Genomic DNA, 25,126 nt, shown 5'->3' with positions numbered 1-25,126 from the left:
AATGTGAGTCATGGTTCACAAGAAGGGCAAATATGACTGATTTTATCTCTGCTAAATCATGCAGCAGTTGTCACCCTACAGCGTGTTACCCATCAAAATAACAAGTATGTAATACTAAGCAGTTTGAGAATACAATAGCTGCATGTGTCTCACAGTGTGTGTAACTGTGTGTAAATCTTCTTCCCCTCCCACTTGAGGAGTTGTGCTTGTTTTTAGACACCGTCGGGTGTCAACAAAACTCGAGTGGGATGTTATGAGAAAGTATCTTTTCCCGCCACCAGGATCTCATTATTTTCCAAGGTGCCCCTGTTCCGCAGCAGCAGCAGGAAGAGCAGCAATTTTTCTGCTTTGTAGGGGACAAAAGGGAAATACCATGGCGAGAGTATTCCCAGAAAGCACCAAAGGCACGCTGTAATTTTTTATTTATTTTATTTTTGTAAAGTTGCAGAGGTAAAAATACTCTATATCTGGGCTGCGGATGGTGCTGAATGAGAAAGTGTTACCAACACGTTTAGGCATATTTAACAAAATAAATCTAAAGTTTTCTTGTGAAAAAGCTGCAACAATCTAAAGACAAATTGAAGTGTTGGAGCTAGGTGAGATGCAGGTGGAGCTGATGGATATAGAGGTTGCAAGAAGAGAGAGGTGAAGTCAGAGTAGAAAGGGGGGGGGGATCATGCGACAGTTTATTATGCAGATGAGGAAAGTCAGTGACTCCTAAACTGTTTGAGCGTTTCCTAATTCATCACTGTCGCTGTCCGTGTGTGTTAGTTACGGTGCAGCAGAGCATCTGTGTGGCGGCCGCCGGCACTGATTGATCACCCTTCTGCAGACTATAGGAGCACGTTCCCGGGGTTCTGTTGGCTGCAACCCGCGGGCGTCTGTGTGAGCCTTGATTATTAAAGGCAAAGATGACCTCAGAAATGAGTGCCACCAGAGGCCTCACCCCTTCTTTCTCTCTAGCTCTTGCTGTCCTTCACGTTAATCTACCCACCCCACTTGTCCACCCATCGGATTTCTTTCTGCGCCTCTTCTCTCAGCCACGTTTGCCATCTTTTCTGCAGTCCTCCTCTGCTGTCAGGCCTTTATTTTGCTCATTCTTCTGTCCACTAATGGATTCATATTTCTAAAGTGATTACACAAACTGACAATGACTCTGTAACACAGAGGCGTAACTAGCAAACTCTTTCTACAGTATTGACTGTATGGGTGACGTAGTTCCACCTCTGCCTATTGGCCAAAAATGTCTCACTTGTGGGTTTAAGGTAGCCATCTTGGAAACACAGTCACACACTAATTAAATCACTAATGTGATAAAAAAACTGAATTTTTATCCAAACTCAAAATTGTACAAGAGTACAAAGACATTGAAAGTTATGAATCAAAAACGGTAACATTTCTTTTTGTATTTTCCTAACAAAGATAAAGTTCATCAGTATGAAGGTCACCCTTGAAAGAGATCTTGATCTCAATGGGCATTTATCTGATTAAATAAAGTGCAGCTGCAGACAGGGAAAAATCTGCTAAAACTTTGACCCAATGTAAAATTACAAAATAGACTTAAGCTCTATCAATAAATTCAACAATGACTTACATCTACATTATCTTGGCATATCACTTATTGCAGAAAAAAATATTTCCGAAATTTTACTTGCTTTAGTCTGTTGTTGCCAGCATTCTGCATTGCAGCCAGTGACAATAGTGTAGTTTTAAATAGAAAAAAACAATGTGGTTGAATGTGATGTTGTGGGCCTCTGGAGTAGTAATGGGTCCACATTCCATCCACTAACATGGAGGAGGCGGGGTTTATGACCTATATTGCAATCAGGCCTCACTTTTATGGAGATGTCACATCAACATCTTTATTTATTTATTTTTTGTTGTCCCCAAAGCTGTACCTGAAATCTGAAAAGTTTGCACAATTTATTCTTTTTGTTTTCTTATTTGTTTTCTGTTTTTTTTTTTTGCACAAATACACACTGAAAATGTCAATGTGAATCTTCTTAACCTTCCAAACTAATTACCATTTCAAATCTGATTACTCTGATTACTCTGAAAACTCTGCGCTTTTATCAGTCCCTCCAACACTTTGGATCCAGGAAAACAAATCTATTCAGGCATTTCACTTACTAAACACTGAACCAAAATTAAATAGCCTGTGAAGGTTGTTATTTAATTCAAGCACAATTATGTCCTAAAACCCAGAAAACTTTTTTTTTAGCATTTTAGTACATCCTGTTCAATGTGTGTGCGTTTTTATGGGTTTTTGGTTAAGATGTCAGATGCACATCTGATGTTTGTGCTTGTACATAGGTGTGACTAGACAAAAGTTGACATTGTATGTAGCTATTGCTTCTAAAGGTGGATATAAATGCTACTGGATCATGAGGTACTTAGTATTGTGGACATGTTTTTTTTGGCTGCTTCAGCCACAAGAATAAATGTCCTGATTCAGCTGTAACCGAAGTGTCAGCAAGACACGCAATTGTTGATAGATGTTGAGGAGTGACAGGTGGCGAGTTTCTGCGTGACAGCTGACAAAATAAGAGCAGTAAAGGGGATCGCAACAGTCACGTTTCAGACTAAAGTGGACTGAGTGGATCCACAAAACTGGATTCTGATGGCTGATCCTTCACCAGATCAGAGGTGAGGATTTGACTTCAAAATCTCTGCTTTCCTCCCCACGCCTCCGCCATTTCCATCTCTCCCAGCTGACTTCTTCCATTAGAATGCAACATTCCCCTGGAGTGCCACCAACTCGAATCATGCAGCTGCTATTACATTCCGCAGGCATTACATTATTTATCTTCCCAGCTGACACCTATCACCCGTAGTGACTGCTCCGCAGCCCCGCTGACATCCCTGCTGTCACCCCCTAGCGCCGCACCCCGTTCGCCCCCCCCCCACATTAAAATGTCTGGATATATGCTTCCTCAGCCTCCTCCACTTCCACCCACGGGAGGTAGGATTTGCACGAACTTGTAGGAGGATTAGAAAAGGACTTTAGAAAGTGCGACCAAGGTTAGGAAAAAAATACCCCCCTCTCTGCCTTCCCTGCTCTTCCATCAATCAGCAAAATAAGACAATGAGAATGAGAGCTGCTTTTGATGTGCGCTTCGGGAGTTCCTTTAAAAGGATGTATGGCCACCAAGCCCGAGTACATTAGCTACAGTGCTACTGGCGCACGTCCGCTTCTGCATTACAAGCACGGCCTGACCTTGATCCGAAAAGAACACGGCTCCACTCTCTCTTACACAATCACAGGTCGAAGGTCAGCTGAGTATTGTTTCCTTATCTCTTGTGGTTTTTCTCACAGCCATATCCCTCCTAAACCGTCCTGGATTAATTGGATTTTTGACCCACTTCCAGTATTGGAGCTCCCTTCCATCTACTCAACTACTTGGGCACTGTCATGAGATTGTGTATAATGCAGGTCATCAGATGGTGCGAAGAGGATTTAATGTGTTGTTGGCTACCTCGCTTCTAGGTCTGTTGAGACCTTTGTTTCCCCTGCTGTCCCACCAGTTCACCAATTCTCCTCCTCCTCCTCCTCCTCCTCCTCCTCCTCCTCGTCACTCAGACAACAGCCGGCGAACAAAGCAGGGCTCCCTCTTTGAACCCTATTTTCCCCTCTCCATTCCAGCCACTTGCTGTTCTCCTGGCATATTGGGACCAGGCTAGGGAGGGGCCGTTGGCTTTAAAAGTTCATCTGTAGTACACAGCACAGTGAGCCAGCAGAAACCAAGAGATGAGAAATTTACGTGCTCTCTTAGATTTGTTGTCCTACTGAATTAAAGAGAAATTACGCGGCTGATCGCGTGTTATTGTTGATTCATATTTTGCAACGGGAAAAAAAAAACTTTTTCATCAGAGTTTTGTAATTACAGACCTAAGGCCGCAGCCGTGTCACAGCCGTGGCGGCCCCCATTTTATGGACAGCGACGGCAGTGATTTGCAGTCCCCGCTCGGCTCCCACCCTCGGCGGATCGGAGGATTAAGAGTTCCGCTCGTATAAATGTCAAATGACAAATTTGAAAACGGTGCCTGTATTCCCTCCAACTCCAACCGAGATCCTTATTATGCTGATTTATTGCTATTGATTTCAATTTCCCAGGCTTTACTTGCTGGGAGCTGCACCATTAAAAAAGCGTACAGGATATGAATTAAGATCCTGCGGATTATTACAAACACCGTTAGTTTGTGTCTGGGCAGAGACATGACTTTTCAATGAGCAACAGTGCATCTGTGAAAGCAAAGGGGACTGCTTTATTTTCTTTGGCTCATTTGAATCCCGCAGGCGATGCCATTGGCTGCTGCTATGTCCCCACACCGGCAGCCAATTGGGCTGAAGCGTGGCTGATTTTGAATAACTCAAAGCGTGGTGTGTGTGTGTGGTGCCTTAAGCCGTTAGTCCGTTGCTTTGGTCCCAAAGGGGATTTGAAAGCCCCCCCCACCCTCACCCCCCACCTCCACTGTCAGTTAACGGACTGCCTTTCATGGATGCATTTAAAATTTAAAACACCCTGCTTTATTATTGCAACAGGCTGCTGAGGGGCTTTTGGCTGCAGATTTGGGGCACGTTCAGGTTCATTGTTATTTGAAGGGCCTCTGTAAATGTTGCAGGGCAGCATTAGTGTGCCCCCTACTGCCAGACTGAAGCCCCTGGGTACACATTCAGATATACTTTGTTATCTCGAAAATGTGTGACATAATTAAGTTAATTAAAAAATGCCTCACAGGCTCCATATATACTTTAATACATGCGTGATCCAATTTGGTTATAAACTTTTTATTGTTTATATATATATACAAAACAAATGTTTTTTTCACACTTTACTGCAAATTAAAGTGTGTATAAACTCAAAGTGTTCAGAATTCTTAAGAAAGCTGCAGTGTTTTTCTGGTTCCCTGTCTGGTGCACACCAAGCAAAGGTCTTTGTTTTGTGCACAATTATCACAGGAAGCTGACAAATAAGCTGACAAATAAGATAAGATACAACTTAATAAAGTCTCATAATAAAGGCCAGTGTGTCAAGTTTAATGCACGTGTTTCTGAAACCGCCCATGTTATCAATATTTTCTTAAAAAAACTTGTTGCATTCATTTTAAGACTGGTGCCCTGCCCCTGGTTAGACTGAAGCATCTGCAGGTCTAAATACTGATGACGTTATGAACACTACTAGTTTCGTATTTTGAAATAGTCAACACAGCCATTATGTAAAGTAAATATTCACTTTACTGAAGCAAGTTTACATTTTTACACATCATTGATAATGTAAAATGTTATTTGATTAAATGTCCTAAAACACTTTAATTATTTATCAGGATTCAGTGTTCTACATGATAATTTCACAATTACTGGTTATGAAACATTATTTGTGTCTATAATTTGTTTGCATGCTTTTTAATAAAAAAATGTAATATCAACATTATGCAAAGAAATCATTTATGAAAATTAAAAAAGGTTGAGAAGTTTTTAAACCTTTGGAAGCATCCCTCTGTTTTCATTACAACAGTGTTCTCCCTGAACATTAAAAATCAATCTTTATTAAAAGTGCACGATGTAACATAAAGTAAAAGGGCACCATTTTTTTATTTTCTTTATTTTTTTGCATAGCTTATGTGGGCTTATGCTGCAGTCCATTTTATAACAGCAGTTTGAGTCAGGAAATATTCCTCGATCTAAAAACCTCGTGGTGCCACTGTTGGCTGCTGTTTAAGATTCCAAACATTTTCCCGCCCACGCTGACCCATGCTGACATTCTGTTCCCGGGGTCACGGCTTCATGGCTAGAAAAGGACAGGTGGAAAGGGAAAGGAAGTGCTGGTCTTTGCAGCTTGAAGGTGATCTGGACCAGATGGCAGCCCCTCTCCTCCTCCAGATGCAGTTTACCTTTCTCTATCCGCCGCTGGCACACAGTAGGACTGTAAGAGATACGGCCTTATCACGGCCGCTCTCTGTGTGTGTGGAGGTGGGTAGTGAGAGAGGGGAGTCGGATGGGACCTGCAGTGGGCTTTGATCCAGCCTGGCACATCCAACTCCCCCCCTACACTCACACACATACACACTTCTCCTCCTCATCCACACAGATGCTGCAGCCCTGCACTGCAGCAAGTGATGAAAATCTGATTTTAGGCTGCTGGCCTCAAACTTCCCACCCACTTCTCACCGTCCCTATCAGTGAAGGGCAAACACAGCCAAGAAACAGGCTTATCTTGAGAGGAGATGGGGTTTGGGGGGGATGGAAGGGCTTTGTTTGTCTTTGGCAAGCAGCACAGAAGCGGGGGACTCGGGACAGATCCGCTGCGGGACCCGTTTTTATCGATCCTTCTCCTCTTTACCTCAGGTTACTCTACCTGAGTACTTGTTCTCATGTTGCATTGTGTAATGTACCTTACACTTACAGGATGCTGTAAGTCTCCACTTTCTTTGGCCTCATTGTACGACCTGATGTCTGAGAGATTTCAGGGTCCAGACTGTTGATGGAGCCTCTTATGGTGCTGTGGAGCCGTTTCTATTTTCTGCTCTGAGACACACCCATTTAGACTCAACAACAGTGTAATAATATGACTGTCTGAAGTGGATGCATTCTTTCTGAAGGATGTGTTTTTCCTCACCCTGAAGGGCCTCAGACTGGGTCATATCCATTAGTTGTTATCAAGACAGCAGTTATGTGGTGTTTTAGGGCAGAGACAAAGAAATACATAGTCTCGTATAGTGTGTTTTTTCCCATTTTTCACTTTGGCGGCTGGGGAGATGTTAATATGAACATAAAGCTTTGCTGTGGCAGTCACAGAGGAAGAAAAGTGACCTATATTTTACAATATTAATAATCATTCCTATCAGAAATAAAGAAACTATGAAGAAAAATATGGAAAAAACTCACCTGCCTAGCAACTTATATATCAATCAATAGATAGACTGAAAAAAAGTAGAACTTGAACGATATATCAGTAATCATAATCGGGCGTTACCTCCCGATCAGGACTCGGATATATATGTATTAGGGCTGCCAACGTTAACGCGTGTCCACGCCAGGGTTCGAGACTGGGAATGGGGCAGGTGCTTTGTGAAAGTTACCAGTTTGAATTTAGAATCTGCGGCAATGCATTTCGGGCAGTTTGTGGAGTTTTGCACAATTCATTTCAGTAACATTTATATGCCTCGTGACAGCGTGAAGGCGCAGGACATCACAGCAAGATAGCACAAAAGTATCGGATCAGGACTCTGTATCGGCAGATACTCAAGATCAAATGACATCCCTAGCACTAACCCCTAAAAATGTGCTTATTCATTACATTTGCCTCAATTATTATGTCTGAAGTTCTGTTCATAGTTATCCTTACTATAAGCTGATTGGTCCGAACCATCAGTGGTTCAGCCACAAGCCTGGAGCCTAGCAAGATGGAAGTTGTGATCTTCCGCTTTCGTTTTTCTAGATAATGGCTGTTTGTGTTACCAACGCATTGAGCTCAAGAACATTAAAAAAACATATATATATATATATATATTGATGTGAATTTTTTGCATAATGATTTTACTATTTAGGAGGCACTGCTTTTAAAGCTAAAGCCATGGAACATACGTCTGTGGAGTCCGTGCACAGAAAAACACCTTCTGAGATTGTGACACGATTGACTGCAGCTCTGCAAGATGCTTACTGATATGTAATGTTGCTTATTTTTGTATGGTACGGTGAATCCCTTTGTATATCTCATACCTGCACCATTACACAAGTACATAGTGATTAAATCTAAAAAGGAATAGCAAGGTCTTTGGTTTGGGTGGTGGGATGAAGTGTCACGGGGGTGGAGAGCTCCTTGCTGCATTACCTGTGAGTCCACGCTGTCCACACTGTCCCCTTGCCCCGAGCCCTGATCCTTCTACAACAAGAGAGAGCAAAGAGGGCCTGGGAAATGACATGCTCTGTTTACCAAATGACCAGGGAACCCTAGAAGAAACAGGGGCAGGGAGAAAGAGAGAGGAATACTGGCATGGAGAGCAGAGCAGAACACCTCCCACCCTCCCTGAAAGGCCTCCGGGATGCCGAGATGAAACAAACAGTAGATCACAGGAGTTAGATGAAGAGGCTGAGGGCGGGTGGGATATATCAAGATGCAGCAGAAGGGTGGAGAGCTGGTAGTGGTATATACTAAGGGAGGATAGTCAGCCCACACATTGTCACTGGGTGGCTGCTAATGCACTATTGATTTCTGCTATTGAGAAGATTCCCCTGCATCCCTGAGTCCATCCACTCACTCCTCTGTCAGCTGACTTAGAACCAGCATTTAGACTCCACTTTACTTTTTGGAGGAAACCCTGAATGTATGCCGCCAGAGACACCAAGAAGTCCATCTTTTGTTTCTGTGGGTGGTCAACAGCCTTGAAATTCGGTCACTGGTCACAGACGTCATCGTTCTAAGGCTTTACCCTTGCAAGTTCTGGCTTTCATACAGTGGCTGACATGAGCATTGGCTGTTCAACTAGAATGGGAAGAGTGTGTCATGGATGTATGAAGGAGAACTAGCCAAATAAAGGTCCCGGCTTCTGGGTTTGACTTCGCATTTGTGCGTACTCTTCCAGTTAATGTGGTTAATGTGAACAAATGTAGTTTTACCAAAGCAAGTGTATGGAACTGAATTTGACAACTTTTCAGAGGGAAGTTGCTCAGCAGAAATAGGTTTTGTGTTTTCTGCCCTTTTCTGATGAGCTGGCCACGCCGTTTGTTGACAACCTGTCTGTGAGTTTGCTGCCTCCATTAGACCTTCTTCCTTATAAGTCTGACTGTCTGTTGAACTCTAAAATGTTTAGAGCCACCTGCTCTAATGGCTGCATGGAGATCCAAGGAACTACCTTTAGTTGTTCTCACAGACAAGTTACCTTCTAAAATAAAAACCTCTTTTTGGGAAAACTGTTGGAAGCTTGCATTCTTTGCACAAAAGATGCTAATTAGGTCTGAACCACCCGTGGTTTGGCCACCAGCACATAGCCTGGAGACTTGTAACTTGTATCTAAGAGTTTTTAGGTATGAAAATGCCTTGATGGTCCAGATAAGTTATAAGTGTTTGTGTTCTAACCCTAACCCTAAGACATTCAAGGACAGAACAATCTGCACAAACTTCTGCTCGAAGATCCAAGGAACTACTTTTAGTAGCACTCACAGACAAGTTACTTACCGTTTAAAAAGCTTGCACACCAAATTGCTAAAACAAACATACGTGAACATACATTGGCTTGACATTACACTACATTACACTACTTTGTAATATAATATTGGCAGTTGGTGAGGATGACACTTTGGCCTCACAAAGTCACTTCAAATATCACTGAAGGGGCTTGTTATATTTAAATATTTAACAAATCTGCTTTTTTCTACGTTTTTTTTTCGCCGTCAGGGGGCAACACAACATACAGCGTAACACAAATTGCAACTTAAGATGCTTTGGTTTTCCAGGGCCCACCTACACTCCCTATATAGATGAAGAGCTGGAACTTGAGCTGACCGTGTACCTACCCGTCACTGAATTAGAAAAAAAGTTCACCCATATCAGTGGAGACCAGGCTGTAAACATGTGTGTTTCAAAATTTGAAGATTTTAATATGAAGGTCTTTGGGGATTGACTTACATTTGTCCCCAGAGGCCTCGGGAGTAACTGCAGTTTTTGACACTCACGTCAAATGTCACTTAACATATTTGAAACACACACACACATATATACACATATATACATATATATATGTATATATATATATATATATATATACGTATATATATATATATATATATATATATATATATACGTATATATATATATATGTATATGTCTCTATATATGTATATATATAGAGAAACAACGCCACCACATAATCTGACTTTATTTAAATCAGTCAGTAGTGACTCATGCTGTCTTTTAGCTTTAAGGATGTGTGTGCAGGGAAGTGATGGGTACAATAATGTATACTCAGAATAGCAGCGTAGGTACTCGCCAGGTGTGATGCAGCATTCTCGTATAGTCGATGAAAGAGTGCATTGTTGGCACATTTCACTCAGTATGTGGTGCTAATCGTTTCATCTTGGAAGCATCAGTGTAGAAACACAGTAATGACTCTGTTGTTGTCAGCGGACTCCAGGTTGTCTCTCCACTCTCACCTGGGGGAATTCATTAGCCGGAGTCGTCAGCTGCAGTCGGCCTCGTATTGTGTGTCGCATTCATGACCAGCTGCTGTTGGTTTGCAGATTTCCCATTTGAACGCTGTAAGCACTGTGTCACTTTGTAAATGGCAAAATCTGCATTGCCTTTTGGCTCCGGTAAACAAGCCCATGGCTCCAGCCCCCCCTCCTTTTCCCGCCAACAGAGCTTGATCACACGCTACAGCCAGAGATACAAAGAGGAGCAAACAGCGAGACCAATCTGCGCCCTCCCAATCATCTACACTGGCCTCACTTCACTTCTTGTTGTATGTGCAATATCATCTGAGGTTGCTGTAGCTCCGGGTTGCAATATCAGGAAGAAGAAGAAAAAAAAGTAAAAAGCCTGAAAGCAAATGAAGATCTGAAAGACCAAATTCAGAGTCCAAATTGAAAATCTGGGATGACCTTCTCCCCATGCACTGGAGGAGGAGGAGGGGGAAGAGGGGTGGGTGAGGAATGTAGTCCTCGTCGATCACACAATCATGAACCAGGCTTGTCAGGCGTTGTTTGAGGGAGCAATTGTTAGATAAAAATTGGATTAAAATGCATCAGGTTTTGCTTGGCCTTTTCCTGAGGAAAGATGGTGTTGTCATTGTGTAGAACGGGGCTTCGCCTGAGTTATACAAAGCATTATTGATGCCATCGGAGGGATGGATGCTAACGAAAAAATGACGGAGACAAACATAAAGATAAAAGCCTTCGCTATCTCTTTTCTCACCGCACTCCTCCTCCGCCACTCCTCCCTTTCCACTTTCAGCTCTTTCGTCTTTATTTTTTATTTTATTTATTTATTTTTTTCCTCTGTGAGAGTAAGTGTGATAAAAGCGTGCAGACCTATGACTCAGGTTTCCCACCCCACACTCCGATATGAATTCAGGGAGCCGAGGCCGTCCCCTAATCTCTTAATGCATGTTCCCTCGCCCTTGGTAGGGTCATGGGAGAAATAGATGGAGCCTTATCAGCTTTTATGGATTCATGGAGAATTTCTCTGCATCAGTTGTGTTTCTTTTTCTTTTTTTTTTTGCTTGTGTGTGCGCACACACACACACGCACTATGTATCTCTGTGTGTGTCTATGTCCCCAAGGATGTTGAGTAAGGTTATTAGAGATGGTAATATCTTCATGAGTTTTATCAAATTTCTAATTACTGCATCAATCATATTGACTTACTCCATCAAGCTAAATTGAAAAGAGGCCTGTTTTTGACAAATCTGTGCCAAAGTGTTCACCTTCACCAGCTCTGTTCTTTTGCCACCAAAAAGAGAAAAGAAAAATATGACACTCTTCTAGCTGTACAAAATGGGTCCGATGATCAATGACAGTGTTTAAGACAATCAGAAAGGTTTTAGTTTCCATTGACTGTTTTACTCTTATAATTTTTCCTTCTTAAACATCTAATTTCAATCTTATTATGCCAATTTTATGCAAACACTTGATATACTTTCAGTCCTACCTAACCCACAGGTCATATTTTTAACATGGTAGCCCAAATGGCAGCAGTAGATGGTAAAGTCACATAGAATTCTTAATCCGTAGGGTTTAATATGACATCTGCCCACTCTTTGCACTTGCACTTCAACTTTTCTGGGAAGGTTTTCCATAAGGGTTAGAAGTGTGGTTATAGGAATTTTTTTCCAGAAGCACATTTGTGAGGCCAGAAGGCCTGGCTCGCAGTCTTTGCTTTAACTCATCCCAAACGTGTTCTATCGGGTCGAGGTCAGTCTTGCAGGCCAGTCAAGTTCATCCATGTCTTTATGGACCTTGCTTTGAGCACTGGTGTGCAGTCATGTTGGAACAGGAAGGGGCCATCCCTAAACTGTTCGCATAAAGTTGGGAGCATGGTATGCTGAAGCATTCAGTTTCTTTTACTTAAAATATGGGGGCCAAGCGTGTGAAAAACAAAGCGGAATGTTGTTGATAAATGTCACAGTTCTGCTGGATGTAACCAAAATCCACACAGAAAGCAGCATTGAGATGTCCAAGTCCACCAAAAAAGGTCTGGTTTTTCCCTCGCTTTGGGGACCTTGATTTAAATTTAAAAGGTTGCATAAATATGACAGGGGCAGCTCATTTACAACCTTAAAAATTTAAACACATTTAGAATATCTGCATTTTTTTTGCCTACTCTGAATGTTGGTAATAAATTACAAATAAAATGTCTGATTTACTGCATGTTCAATGCAAAACATCATCAAACAGACATCCCGGTGTGTTTTTGAAATCGCACTGGGAGGTAAAAATCAGGATGTTTTGACAGCCCTGTTTGTTAAAGTCTTCCTGGAAATATGTGTGATTTAGTTTTTTTGGGGGTGGGGAAAAGATTAATGTTGCTTTAAAGAAAAAAACAAATACATTTTTCAAACAAAGCTCACAGCTGTCACTAAAATATTTCCCTTGCTTCACTTTATTTAGACAAATGGTGTATCTGTAGATTTCCTGTTGGGATGTTTGTCTTCTCTACTAGAGTACTAAGTAAGGCATTTGTAACTGTAGTTATATTGCTAAAATAATTTTTATATTTTTGTTTAATGACATTTATATGATGGCCACTGTGCATGTTGCACTGTGCTCACAGACCTAGATGCAGATTATTTGTAAATGAGAAACAGACTATATATGGCTATTGATGAAGTGTCTGTGACATCACTTTTAGGTTTCTGTAGAGCAATTTTTAGTCCTTATTGAAGATTCAGACCATTGCCGTTCTAGCAGCATCATAGTCTGCCTAGAATCCAGGTTAATCCAGATACACCCACCATACAGTTGAACTAAATACGGTACCAGTTTGTGAATATTTCTGCAGTAAGGTTAATAATTTTAATGAGATGTTACCACTTGGCCTGGACTAGCTAACATAAGCCAGGGACACTGGGAACAGTTAGCACGTAGCATTACGTTTTTTTTTTTTGAATTGTAATCATTTTCAAGTAACCTTTAAAAGAAGAGAAGGCAGATGTTGAGCAGACTCCACCTATACTATTCAGAACCATCATTTTATATAATATGTTTTTAGATATTAAAGACAAAAGTAAATTTGTCTTTTAAAATTGTTACATTTTTAACTATATCTCTCCATAACAAGCAAGAAGAAGACATTTCTCTGAATAATTTTGTAGAGATTGTGTGAAATCTGGAAATATCAGGTGTGATACTGTTTGACCTAGTAGATGTTTGGCAAAATATGGGGGTTAAATGTAAATGATTGTATTATTATTATTATTGAGAGCACCAATGGACAGTTGTGGTAACTAATTCTGACCCATCTATGATAAATTATTAAGTGTAGGTGAAAATCTCAATTTAAAAAGGTGAGTTTACAGTCTTTTAACCCTGTAGGTCATTTGTGTAAAGAGCTTCTTAACAAGTGGTTAGATTTTATTATAGTAGGCGAGGGTTATGAGGCCAATGGGTCAACAAAACATTGGTGTTTTTAGACAGGCCGTTACTATTCCATGACCTTAACCACATGTTTGTTATTATTATAAAGAAAGTCTTCTATTTTCTGCTCGATTTGACATTTCCTTGAACTTAGCCGAGCTGTTTATTTACAATACTCCCAGTAGAAGAGGATCTGATTCAAAAAATATTCAAACAAGTCAGAGGAAGGCTTTAGCTGTATCAAACATTTGAGTAAAAAATGTGTTAATGTGACTGGACTTCACCATGCACTGCCATCACCATGCTCCCCAGTGCTATCCTGTCATGAGGACAGTTGGAGACTTACCCTCCAACAATGAGGGGCTCCAAGCTCCCACAGCTGAAGAAAAAGCAATTTATCCACAGAGTCCCCCCCTCCAACCCCCCAACCCCTCTCTGGAGAACGTCACACATCAAAGCAGTGGTGGCGGTGGGCTAAGCCAGAGCCTGCCTGGTGAGCAGGTGAGAGAGAGAGAGAGAGAGAGAGAGAAATATCAGTGTTGTCCAAGAATACAGGAGAGGGATCTCAAAGGACAGCAGCTGCTTGTTATCACAGGATATTTCTGGCAGGTTTGACGTCTCATCCGTGCTTTTGGGCCGAGGAAGATGGAGCCGGGGGAGAGAACGGACAGTGGTCAGGGAGGCTTTGTGACATGCATTTTAAATCTCTTTATATCCAGGTTGTCCATGGATCCGACTCGCCCTTTTGACCCCTTTCTTTTTTTTGTCTTTCTTTTCATTTCTTTAAAGCCAGGGGCTGATGAAATAAATCAAAAGTACCTCTGTAAGTCTGACTGAGCAGGTCAGGCACACTCCAGGCTGCGTGTTAAACTCGATGGCATTCTTTTACTTTATCAGTGGCGGGAAATATCTTGATGAACACAAACTGCACTTAGTATAATTGTAAATAATAGCAGTGGTAGATTTCTTCTTTCGGAGCGCATTCAAGCGAAAAGTTTCTTTGCTTCTGTATCTGAAATAAGAGCACCAATTACTTTTTCTAAAATGTCCTATCCTTGATGAAAATGAGTCCACACATCACCTGCTTATGCCACGTCTTCACTGATATTTCCCTTTTGATGTTTTGGTTTGTCCTCACCTGAGAACGGAAAACAGATGGCGAATCGTTTGTGTAGAAATAAATCAGCTTGGCATTTATGCTTGTTAAAGACTGCAGGAAGAAGAGGAAGAGGAAATAAGGACCAAAAGAAATGAAGATAGAGATGGAAAGGTGGGGTGTGTATTGAAAGAAGAAGCCACCTCTTACTCCTGTGAAGTTCAACTAGACTTGGATCTGAGGCTGTAAACTGTGTGTGTTGATATGTGTCTTGCATGTTGGCGTGCAAGTATTACAGCCGTCTCTCCAGGTTTAAGCACTCCCTCGGTCGCCATTATGGCCTAATAACCGTGTCAGTATGATTAATGGTAGGAGGCAGGGTTCTGATTGCACTCTGCTTCTTAGCAACTACACTACCCACGATCCCCGCCGCCTGTGCTTCTCTGCCCAGGGATGAGCCGAGCAGCCGCGCTTACCTGCACTGGATGTGAATGTTATGTGTGCAATTAGCATGGATTTGACCTCCTGCGAGGAACATCAAAGGTGCGATCAAAAGATGGTGATTAGAACTTAGGGTGGAGTCTTTGTGATCCCCAAGGTCTCTTTATGCAGTCCAAGGTAATAGATACAGACTTGCTGCTAGTGCTATATGTCTTCCTGTGTCGGTCTTCATCACTGATCACTACTAGCTTTACAAGTTATAACAGCATCTCAAACCAGAATCACAAAATACTAGACCAAGCAGTGAACATCCAGGGCTGAGAACTAAAGTCAGGAACTGTAATTCCCTGGATGGCCACTTGAGGGTGACTCCAAAAGTGACTTAGTCCCATAGACTGTAAATACACATGGACAATGTGGCCCATTTGTAAAACACATACCTCTGTGTAAAAACGTTTACATACATTATAAACATTTGAATAATAATTTTATCTTCTCTTACATGTTACAATGAGAATAAAGATTACTTATTTTCATCTTAAAATGTACCGTCTGTGTTTCGATCTCGGTTACAATGGTTACAACCCACGGCCATTTGCTGCCTTATGGTAAGTGAATTTTCTAGTGTCACAAACTCCACAACCCGTCTCTTTGAAAGCTGACATTATATTGCTTCACTCTGCTTAATGTGACACTTTCAGACCCAGTCCCTGAAGTGTCCATCCACCCATCTGATATTTAGTGTGATCAAGATGTGCTCATCCATTTTCATCAAAATATCCTGAAACACAGGAAGTAGTTTAGTTTAACCTTAATCTACTTAACATTTTCCTATTATAAAAGTTGATATTATGGGTATTTTGTAGTGTTTAATATTATTTTCTGTTCCATTCCTGACAGGGGACAGAGTGTGGGTTTCTATTCTAAGTGATATTTGGTACTTTCTGGCACCAATAGCTGCTCTGAGGCTGTGTGCTTCTAGCCTTTAAGTGAACACACATTTTTATAGAAATATAACAAATACATCCTCTGTCTGTAACTTATGTGGGTGTTGAGTTTTTTTTTGCCGTTTGTTTTTTTTAATGATACTTGTTCTGTTATCTGACACCAGTAATGGAAAAATATCTAAATGAGAAGCTATATCAAGGATTCAGCTGCAGCATAATAAGATATATGCAGGCACAGAGAGCGGGAGAGAAGCAAAGAGATGTGAGAAGCTGACACCGGGTTCAGAACAGCTAATTTAGTTTCACTTTAATTCAGTTAGAAATAAAAAGAAAATGTTATCCTGTCTTTTGTAAGTAAATGAGCTGCAGCATAGAAGCTGTGGCTATATGCTCACCTTTGATTCTTCTTAAACATGGTGGAATTTCAAATCTGGACTCATCAGACCAAAGTACAGATTTCAAATAGTAATGTTCATTTCTTGTGTTGTGTTTTTTGGACCAAGCAGTTTTCTTCTTGTTGTTCTTCCTTCCTGGACAATGAAGGTCTGGTTCACGCAGTCTCCTTGTTGATATTGAGGTGTGAAGCAAATATGTGTTTTCTGGTCTCAGATGAACTGATCCTCTGCAGCAGGGTTAACTCATGGTTTTCCTTTCCTGGGGCGGTCCTCATTAGAGCCAGTTTCATCAGAGCATTTGATGGTTTTGGCGACCGCACTTGAGGATGCATTCAAAGTTCATGAAATGTTCTGGGCTATCTGACCCTCATGTCTTAAAATCAGGACGGACTGTTGTTTCTCTGTACTTAGTAGTGGGGTTCTTACCATAATATGGATTTGAACAGTACATGAATAGGGTTATTTACTGTAGAGAACTATGAACCAACCCTGTCTCTGCATATCATAACTGATGTGTGTTTGCTACTTTGGACTGGTAGCCTGCATGGGTCTGCATTTAGTGGATGATGTATGTGTTTTGCGATCTACACTATTTCAGTGTTCGCAGCTGTTCACGTCCCCCACCGGCGAAAGACTAAATCCCAGCCTTAGTCGCTTAGTAACTCCAGATGGGCAGATGTCACGGTTTGCAAAAGCTCAGACTTTTTCTATTCTTGATTTTTTTGCATTTTCAGCCACATGGATCCACATTCTGGCTCTTGTTTCCATGAGGTTTTAGAAGCACTCTCTCTCTTGCCCTTTGTAGCAGTTTTTTTTTTTTTTTTTTTTTAAATTCATGACTTACGTAGGCGACATCAAGGTTTGAAGAGTCAGGCTTTGTGATTTTAATTTCTAATGACAGTTTGTAACAGGCCTCATTTGGCCTAATGAGCTAATTAAGGTCTCTGAGAAACTTTTGTTCTTAATTATTTTACTGTTTTGACACATTGAAAGAAATGTAAAAAATATAATAATGGTATTAGGATGTATTTGTGGTAGGCAAACCAGTTTTTTAAAAAGGCATATTTTCCTTTTTTTCCACTTTAAAGTGAGCTTCTGCTGCTTTGAAGGCCACAGTCAAAGACAAACACCCACCCCTTTATTACCCAGCTATCCATCACGGCGCTCCGCTCATGGCCAGGGGATCTGCTCCGTGCCGCCGGGATGACAGAGCCAGCAGTGTCTCTCTGAACCTCAGTCCAAAATGAAAGTCCAATCTGACACCCCGGCGCTTGCACCTTTTCAACACTGCACATCTGAGGCAGTGCCGTGAAAGTGATGGAAGCCCTGTGAAAAAGCAGGAAGTGCAGAGGAGCAGGCGAAAAAACACAGACAAAAAGCCAGAGAGGATCTCACAGATATTCTGAGTAACAACCTTGAGCCTGTCAACTTTGACTCTCGGGCTCTTTATTTTTTTTTGGTTTTTAAAAATAAAAAGAAGGCAGACGCTCTTCAGCGGATGAAAACTAACATGACATATCTATCCTGGTCTGAGGTTTAACAGGTGAATCCCGAAGAGTCGGATCTTGTTATTTTTTTACATTTCAGGTCAGTCTGCTCCATCTGCCAGGTAAAAATACTCCTATTTGTAAAGTGTGTGTTAGCACTGTGGTTTTGAAGAAGAGTTGGCAAGGTCATTCAGTTTTTTAGCTTTCAAACTTCTCTCCAACTCACCTCTGTAAATTGCCTCTTAGAGGCTCCCAATAATAACCAAGCTCATTTGATTTGGTGCCAAAGAGCTAAAGATGACAGAAAAAAAGATAAAGTGTCCCTTTCTTTCCTTCCATCTTCTCTATCAGGGTCCTTTATGATGGTCAATTCCTCGCAGCATTTTGGGGGACAGCGGGCTCAGCTGCTCCTGCTACCACTCAGCGAGAACGACACCCACTGCATCCAGTTCAGCTACTTCCTGTACAGCCGCGACGGCCACAGCCCAGGGGACCTTCAGGTCTACATCCGAGTCAACAGCGGCTCCAAGGGCAGCGCTGTGTGGAATATCTCGGGCTCTCAGGGGCGCCAGTGGCACCAGGTGGAACTTGCCGTCAGCACTTTCTGGCCCAGTGAATACCAGGTGAGAGCCTTTATTATGGCTGAGCCATAAAGGCCAATTACATTTACAGGCGGAAAATGGTTCAGGTCTTGGTTACCAGGTAACCACTTCCGCCTCATCGATAATGTGATTTGCTGCTTAAGAAGAAGATACATGTGGCACCATTCACATTGAAAACTCATGAAGTGCTACCCTCAGCTTCATATGACAAAAACATATATGACATATGTGACAAGACATATAGGCTATACAAATGATAGCAGGAGTTCACGCAGCAGGTTCAGCTGCAGGCAAAGCAGAGAGACCCACACCACTCTGCGTCCAATCGTGCGCAAAGCTAACAAAGGTCCCATCATTGCTTACAGAGCGGGATGTAAATAGCATATTTCAAAATAAATGATGCAAATAAAAATGCAAAAATAAAAAGAAAACCATGGACATCAGTACTGTTAGCATTTCATAGCTTAGCGTAGTCATAGAGTTCAGTCTATCCAACTAGCATGTCGTTCTCTGTCCGACGGTGGGAGCATGTGCGCACACGTGTCTGTGTTTGTGTCTGTGCATATGTCTGTGTGCAGACAGCAGCACTGAATTGTAAACGCACAACCATGCAGACAGAAATGACATGCAGCCATGCAAAGGCTACACGAGGTATAGACCTGTTCTATAGGAAAGGATATCTTAAATGGCTTCTGTTATGATCTGGTGCTATATAGAAATGAAATTGACTTGACCTGATATAATGATGGGGAAAAACTGAACTGATTCTTAAATATGGTAAATGTTGGATAATTAGGATATATTTTATGCTCATCTATAGTATTTCCAGAGTGTTAAAAGTAGAAAAAACCTCAACATCGTAAACCGAACCGAAAACCGTGACCTCAGAACCGTGATACGAACCGAACTGTGGATTTAGTGAACCATTCCACCCCTACTATGTATATTTTATCTTATCTAAGTAATAGCTATAGATAGCAGTGTTTCACATTATCAATCATTTTTCAACTAGAACATTCTCATTATCAGGGGGTTGGGAAATTAGAATTGTTTTGCCTATAGAATACTTTTTAGAAGGAGTGCCTTTTCTGGAAATGTGAAGAGTAGAGTGACAAAATAATTTGTAGGGGCTTTAAAGCTATACCAAAATAGCTCCAAATTTGATATAAAGATTGGTAACATCTTTCGTGCACATGGAAATATGGTTATTGATATTTTTGGAAATTCAAAAATCAACTTTTTTTTAGGATTTTCTATGATTTTAGTTCTCTTTACCTCTAGTGTAATAAATGAGCTTACATATGACTGGGTTGATTAATGCACAATACACTATATATTGAATATATATATCTATATATATAGATATAGATATAGATATATATCTATATATATATTCAGTATACAATCATCAAAATACCATTTATTTTTGCTTTTTTACTTAAAAAAGTAATCTGTATTTAATTCATGTTTACTGTCACATCACTGTCATGTTAGGATGCTGATGTCAGCCATATTGCCTCCTCCGCCACACCGCCTCTGCTGCTCCATTAAGCTGCTCGGCACTCACCCGCTATACCGCTCACCACGGCTGTAACAGCTTTATTATCTGCACCCTATTACTCAAAGCACATGCAGGAATTAGCAAATTGCAGCTGTGTCCTATATCACGGTGACTCAATAGGTGTATAATTACAGTGGGTGTGTGTTTGGATTGTATCTTTATTTATTGGTCAATTTACCTATGTGCTGCAGTGTAATCAATAGCTCCGTTTGATGCCTTGCGTCGCCTGCGCTGCGTTATTAGAGCTGTTGTGTAGCTTGTAAGATTCTGATGACTGGACGCGGCCCTGCCTCACCTCATTATGGCTGATAATTTATGCCCTAATGCTCTCTTTCTTCCCTCTGAGCCTTCCTCCTCCCTCTCCTTACCCTCCTCCTCCCTGCACCTAAAACTGCTGTTAATGAGAAGGCAATGGCTGGTGTAAGGGATTGTGGGAGTGTGGGTCCGCCTGAGCAGTCAATTGACCTCAATTCAGTGCGACCCTCAGCGCTGGGGGGAGACGTCCGGGTGTTTGCTTCCATAACCTTGACGCTCTCGGAGCCCCATCTCAATAAATCAAGAGCCAGTTAATGAGATTAGAGGGCCTCTCAGATCAATGAGGACAGCCTGTGCTTTACCTTCCTCAGCTCTCCTGTCCTGGGCGACTCACAAACAGATTTAAAGTAATGATTTTCTTCCTTTCCTGTACGGGTGTCAGAAGTTTGCACTGTAGTTGAGGGTGGAGGTGGAGGTTGGAGGCCCAGATGGGGGAGTTTGCTTAGCGCTGCAGTGTTTACCATTTGGACAGGCGTGCATACTCAACGTAATCTACTACCCGGTGATATACGTCCAAGCTGCCTGAGTGATGAGAAGCCTCTGCTCTGGAAAGTCCTCCCACGTCAGGCATTGCAGACACAGGACAGATTGCATTATTTGTCCTATAAATGTGGATGATGGGCAGCAGGTAATGAAGCAGGTAAATCTGTCCACGAGGCCTGGAGGAACAAAGTGTGTCTATCTGCTGGGACAGGAGTGAGCCTCTTTTTTTTTTTAGTCATTTCCTCCTCCTCCTGTATTTAGCCCCAGGAAAACACCCACTCTCCTCACCAGCTCCCACAGCCACAAGTCAAAGCTCAGCACAGACCCCCAGAGGGGCTCCACTCATCCATCCATCCACCCCCATCGATAAAGATCACAGTCCGGCTCTGCCAGCCGCTGCAGGCTGCAGGAGCAGGAGCTCCACACGTGGAGAGGGCGGCCACTTCAGATGGGCTCATAGGATAAAATGTGTGAGAGCTGCTGCGTCGGTTAAACTTAAATAAAAAAATAAAATAAAATAAAATAAATACAGCAATAATAAACAGCCCCTCAGGGCAGACAGACTGCTTCAGAGATATGTTGGACTGTGATCAGAGGTGCTTGTGGCCTTTAGCATTTAGGCTTTCATTTATATGAAATATATATATATATTTATAATTCAGTTTTCTGAATGCCAGATGTCCATTGTTGATATTATAATAGCACATTTCTGCTATAAATTATGATTTTTTTTTTTGGTTTGGGTTAGTGATGGTGGAAGATATTGTTTTGTTCAGAGAAATAGAAGTGTATCCAAAGCATTATTGATGGAACTGTGTGGAATATATAAAATATATATTCGGCATATTGTCCAACTTAATCATTACTTAATCCCTAGTCATTGTTGTGTGTCCTTGGGCAAGGCACTTTACCCGCATTGCCTCCAGTCCACTCACTGGTGAATGAATTGGCGGTGGTCGGAGAGGCCGTAGGCGCCATGTCTCTGTCAGTCTCCCCCTGGGGAGCTGTGGCTACCACTGGTAGCTTACCACTGCCACTGTGTGAATGTGGTGTGAAAGAATAATGCATCTCAATGTAAGCGCTTTGAGTGCCTGCCCAACAGAGCAGAAAAGCGCAATATAAGACCAATGCATTATTAGTATTGCACTTCCATAAAGTGCAGGGGCATCACAAGAGACGTCTTCATGCCTCTGGTTTTTGTATTTGTATTCCTCAAGCAGCTGGGATGTAAATTTGGTGGAATTACTACAGTTCTCATAAGTGCGTGCAAGTTCTAATAAGCCTTATTCCAAGCTACTAGCATGACCGCTAACCCTGTCTTGGTTTGCCTTTCTTAATGAACTGAATTGATATGTTAAACCCATTCACAGTAAAAAGTATAGACAAAAATGGGAGACTCTGAATATGGACCTATAGGGGGAAGCGTGACTGGAATTGAGGTGGGCGGGTAGTCGCGGAAACAGGAAGCTCGCGCTGTGATATGGCAACCACCTTTCAGTCAAATCAGTCACAACCATAATTCTGCGTAATTTTAAGTCCAAATGTAATTAAAATTAGTGAGTCATTAAAAAAACTTTAGTTGACACTAGAAGGGAACTTATAAAATACAATAATACAATATTACAATAGAGACCAGAATCGAGACATGTTTATTTCTGCTATGAAGTTGGCCATTTTAACATGGGAGTCTATGGGGATCACTTTTTTAGCCTGCCCTTAGTGGCTGCGGCATGAACTGTAAATTTTAACATGTCTACATTGGCATCTAAGCCGTTTTTTCCCCCAGGTTTATCTGTGTATTTTAGACTATATTTCAAATCTCAGTACAATTAGCTAGAATTAGCTCCTGACACACATTAGCAGTTATTCTTGACCACACAGGAGAAGTGATTTAAAGCTAGCAATGGCTGTGTTATTTTACAGAAATACCATTAAAGCATTCTCTGGCCACTGCACAGGCCCTTTCAACCCTCTAGTTTAAGTGACACATTTTGAAGACAGATCACAGACTCAGGTGTGAACTATAAAGCATTTAAATCTCAGGCTGAAACGCCTTGTCCGATTAAATCCTTCCACCCTAAACGTTTGGGCCCCAAAGAGTCGACCACACCGTTTGTCACGGCAGATGTCTGACAGTCCGATTAAGTCAGCACCTGTCATTTGAACCGAGGTCACGACCCTTAGAATAAACAGTGACCGACGTGTGTCGGACACCGCTTGACTTCAGTGAGCAGACTTTCCGTTGGGGAGAGCGGACTTGTCAGGGCTTTAAAGAACAGAGAAATGTGTTCAGATGGATTCACTCATTCCTTGTCAGCACTACTCTAGAGGTTTTTTCCTTCCCTTGACCACTTAGTCCTCCTAATCTCACTATCTATATTCCTGTGAATCTCACTATTTAATCCCATTCTGTTTTATGATCCCTATCTTTCTCCCTACTTTTACTGCCAGCCCTGGAGCCAGTGAAGGCAGCAGCTAAAGAGATTTTGTCTAAAAAATATTATAGTCACCCTGAGACTTTTCGTCAAATATAGTCAAATTCTATATTTAATATTGTAATAATATTATAACATTTTATTTAAGGTTTTATAGTGTACTTAGCAGAGATTAGATACAGTCAGGAAGTCATTTTTCCTGCATTGATTTTTTTTTTATATATATTATGGTGAGAATTATTTTTTTCTACAATAACACTTTAATATATTTGCTTTCTGTAATTGCCTCTCTACACACTAGTCTTTATTGGCAATGGCAAGGTCAGATCGCTTACCTAAGCTAGAAGAGTCAGCAGCAAAACCTGGCACAATTTTTCTATCAATGTTTCACTATTCACTCTCAGCACAATATATCAAGTTAGTGCTGATAGAAACATCACACTGCTGCTGTGGCTTCACTTTAAAAAAACATAAAACTGCCCAAACATTAGTGATATATCAGCAGAATGAGAAAATGTCAGTGTTAAGAACTGCAGTTTCTAAAACGCCCTGTAGAGGCTGTCTTAAAAATGGGCCAATCCACAAATACCTCCATGTGAAAAATGTCCACACATGTCCACACACATGCAGGTGACATTAGCTCTAAATGCTAATCACCAGTCATACTGTGATATGCATTGTGTGTACTAAACCAGAGGTTAAGGTTACAGCATTGGCTCTAATTGCTAAATGCTAATACTTAGCATACTAGCACACTTTGTCAAATTGCCTTGGCTTAATGACTTAATAAATTTAGTCTCTTTTGACTAGTTTGCTTAGTTCTACATTTTTTTTACAAGTTGCAAATGTCTAATGCTTGCTTCTAACAGTTACTGTAACAGTTTAAGGTTGACCAACATTCATTTAATGATATTCCATTTATCATGTAGACTTTGATTAAAGCACAATATATTAGTGGAAAATGTAGTTCAGACGTTGTTATAAATGCTTAAAATGTTAGGAGAAAAATAATTGATTTTATTTGTTTAGCTGTGGATACTTTGTATGTGTGGATGTGAGTGGGAAAGGCTGTTTCATACTCATACATGAGAACAGAAAAATTTGTCTTTGCTCTCGGCACTCCAAGATAGTGACATTACTTTCTTCTCAGAAAGCTGCTTTGGGAGTTCTCACAGCTTGTTCCCGACACATCGTCTGAGCAGAACCTTTTTCCATTTGTTGTGTCTGAGAACTATTGTGTGATTGGTTGAAATTTTGGAGTGGAGGGGGAGGGGGGGGGGTGAATGTAGAGAAGCGGAAGCTGATGCGGAAGCATCTTCAGGCGTGCAAAATCCACACAGGTCAAACAACACTGTCTGCCAGACTTGTTGTTCAATTTATTCTGAGCACTTTCGCGCCCACCTCCCTGTACATTACCGGCTCCTTATCATCTCTCATTCAGCTAAACAGATATTTGGACAAACAAGCAAAACCATGAAATCATGAATACTAGAAACATCTTCCTCTTCCTCCTCTTCAAACATTCACCTAAACTGCTGTTTCTGCCGATGTTGAGCAGCGAAACAAATTCAAAACGTTTTCTTGAGATGTTCTTGGCATCTCAAGATGGGCCATTACCCATGTATTTCCATAACCCTAGCTACGGCCCTGCCCTTTGCATTGTATAGTCTCCATTGTTCTAGTACATATGGAAAGGAAGTTCTTTTTATTGCATTAACCGGGGTCTAAAACCAGGGTCTAAAAACCTTAAATTGAACAATATATTTATTGTACTACTTGTTACCATCTCCTCCT

The 25,126-nt window shown here is 41.4% G+C and overlaps 1 protein-coding gene across 1 annotated transcript in view; it reads left to right on the top strand.

Annotated features, from left to right (window-relative positions):
* The window catches only part of ptprua (protein tyrosine phosphatase receptor type Ua), a 178,614-nt gene that overhangs the window by 72,356 nt on the left and 81,132 nt on the right, over positions 1-25,126 (top strand). Inside the window, exon 3 of the mRNA XM_028429850.1 lies at positions 18,288-18,559. Within this exon, the coding sequence (XP_028285651.1) occupies positions 18,288-18,559 (272 nt within the window). The remainder of the gene's footprint in view (positions 1-18,287; positions 18,560-25,126) is intronic.

Source organism: Parambassis ranga, chromosome 2, assembly GCF_900634625.1.
Source record: "Parambassis ranga chromosome 2, fParRan2.1, whole genome shotgun sequence".
Classification (NCBI taxonomy): domain Eukaryota; kingdom Metazoa; phylum Chordata; class Actinopteri; family Ambassidae; genus Parambassis; species Parambassis ranga.
Note: the sequence above shows the minus strand (reverse complement) of the source record. Positions and strands in the feature narration are given on the sequence as shown.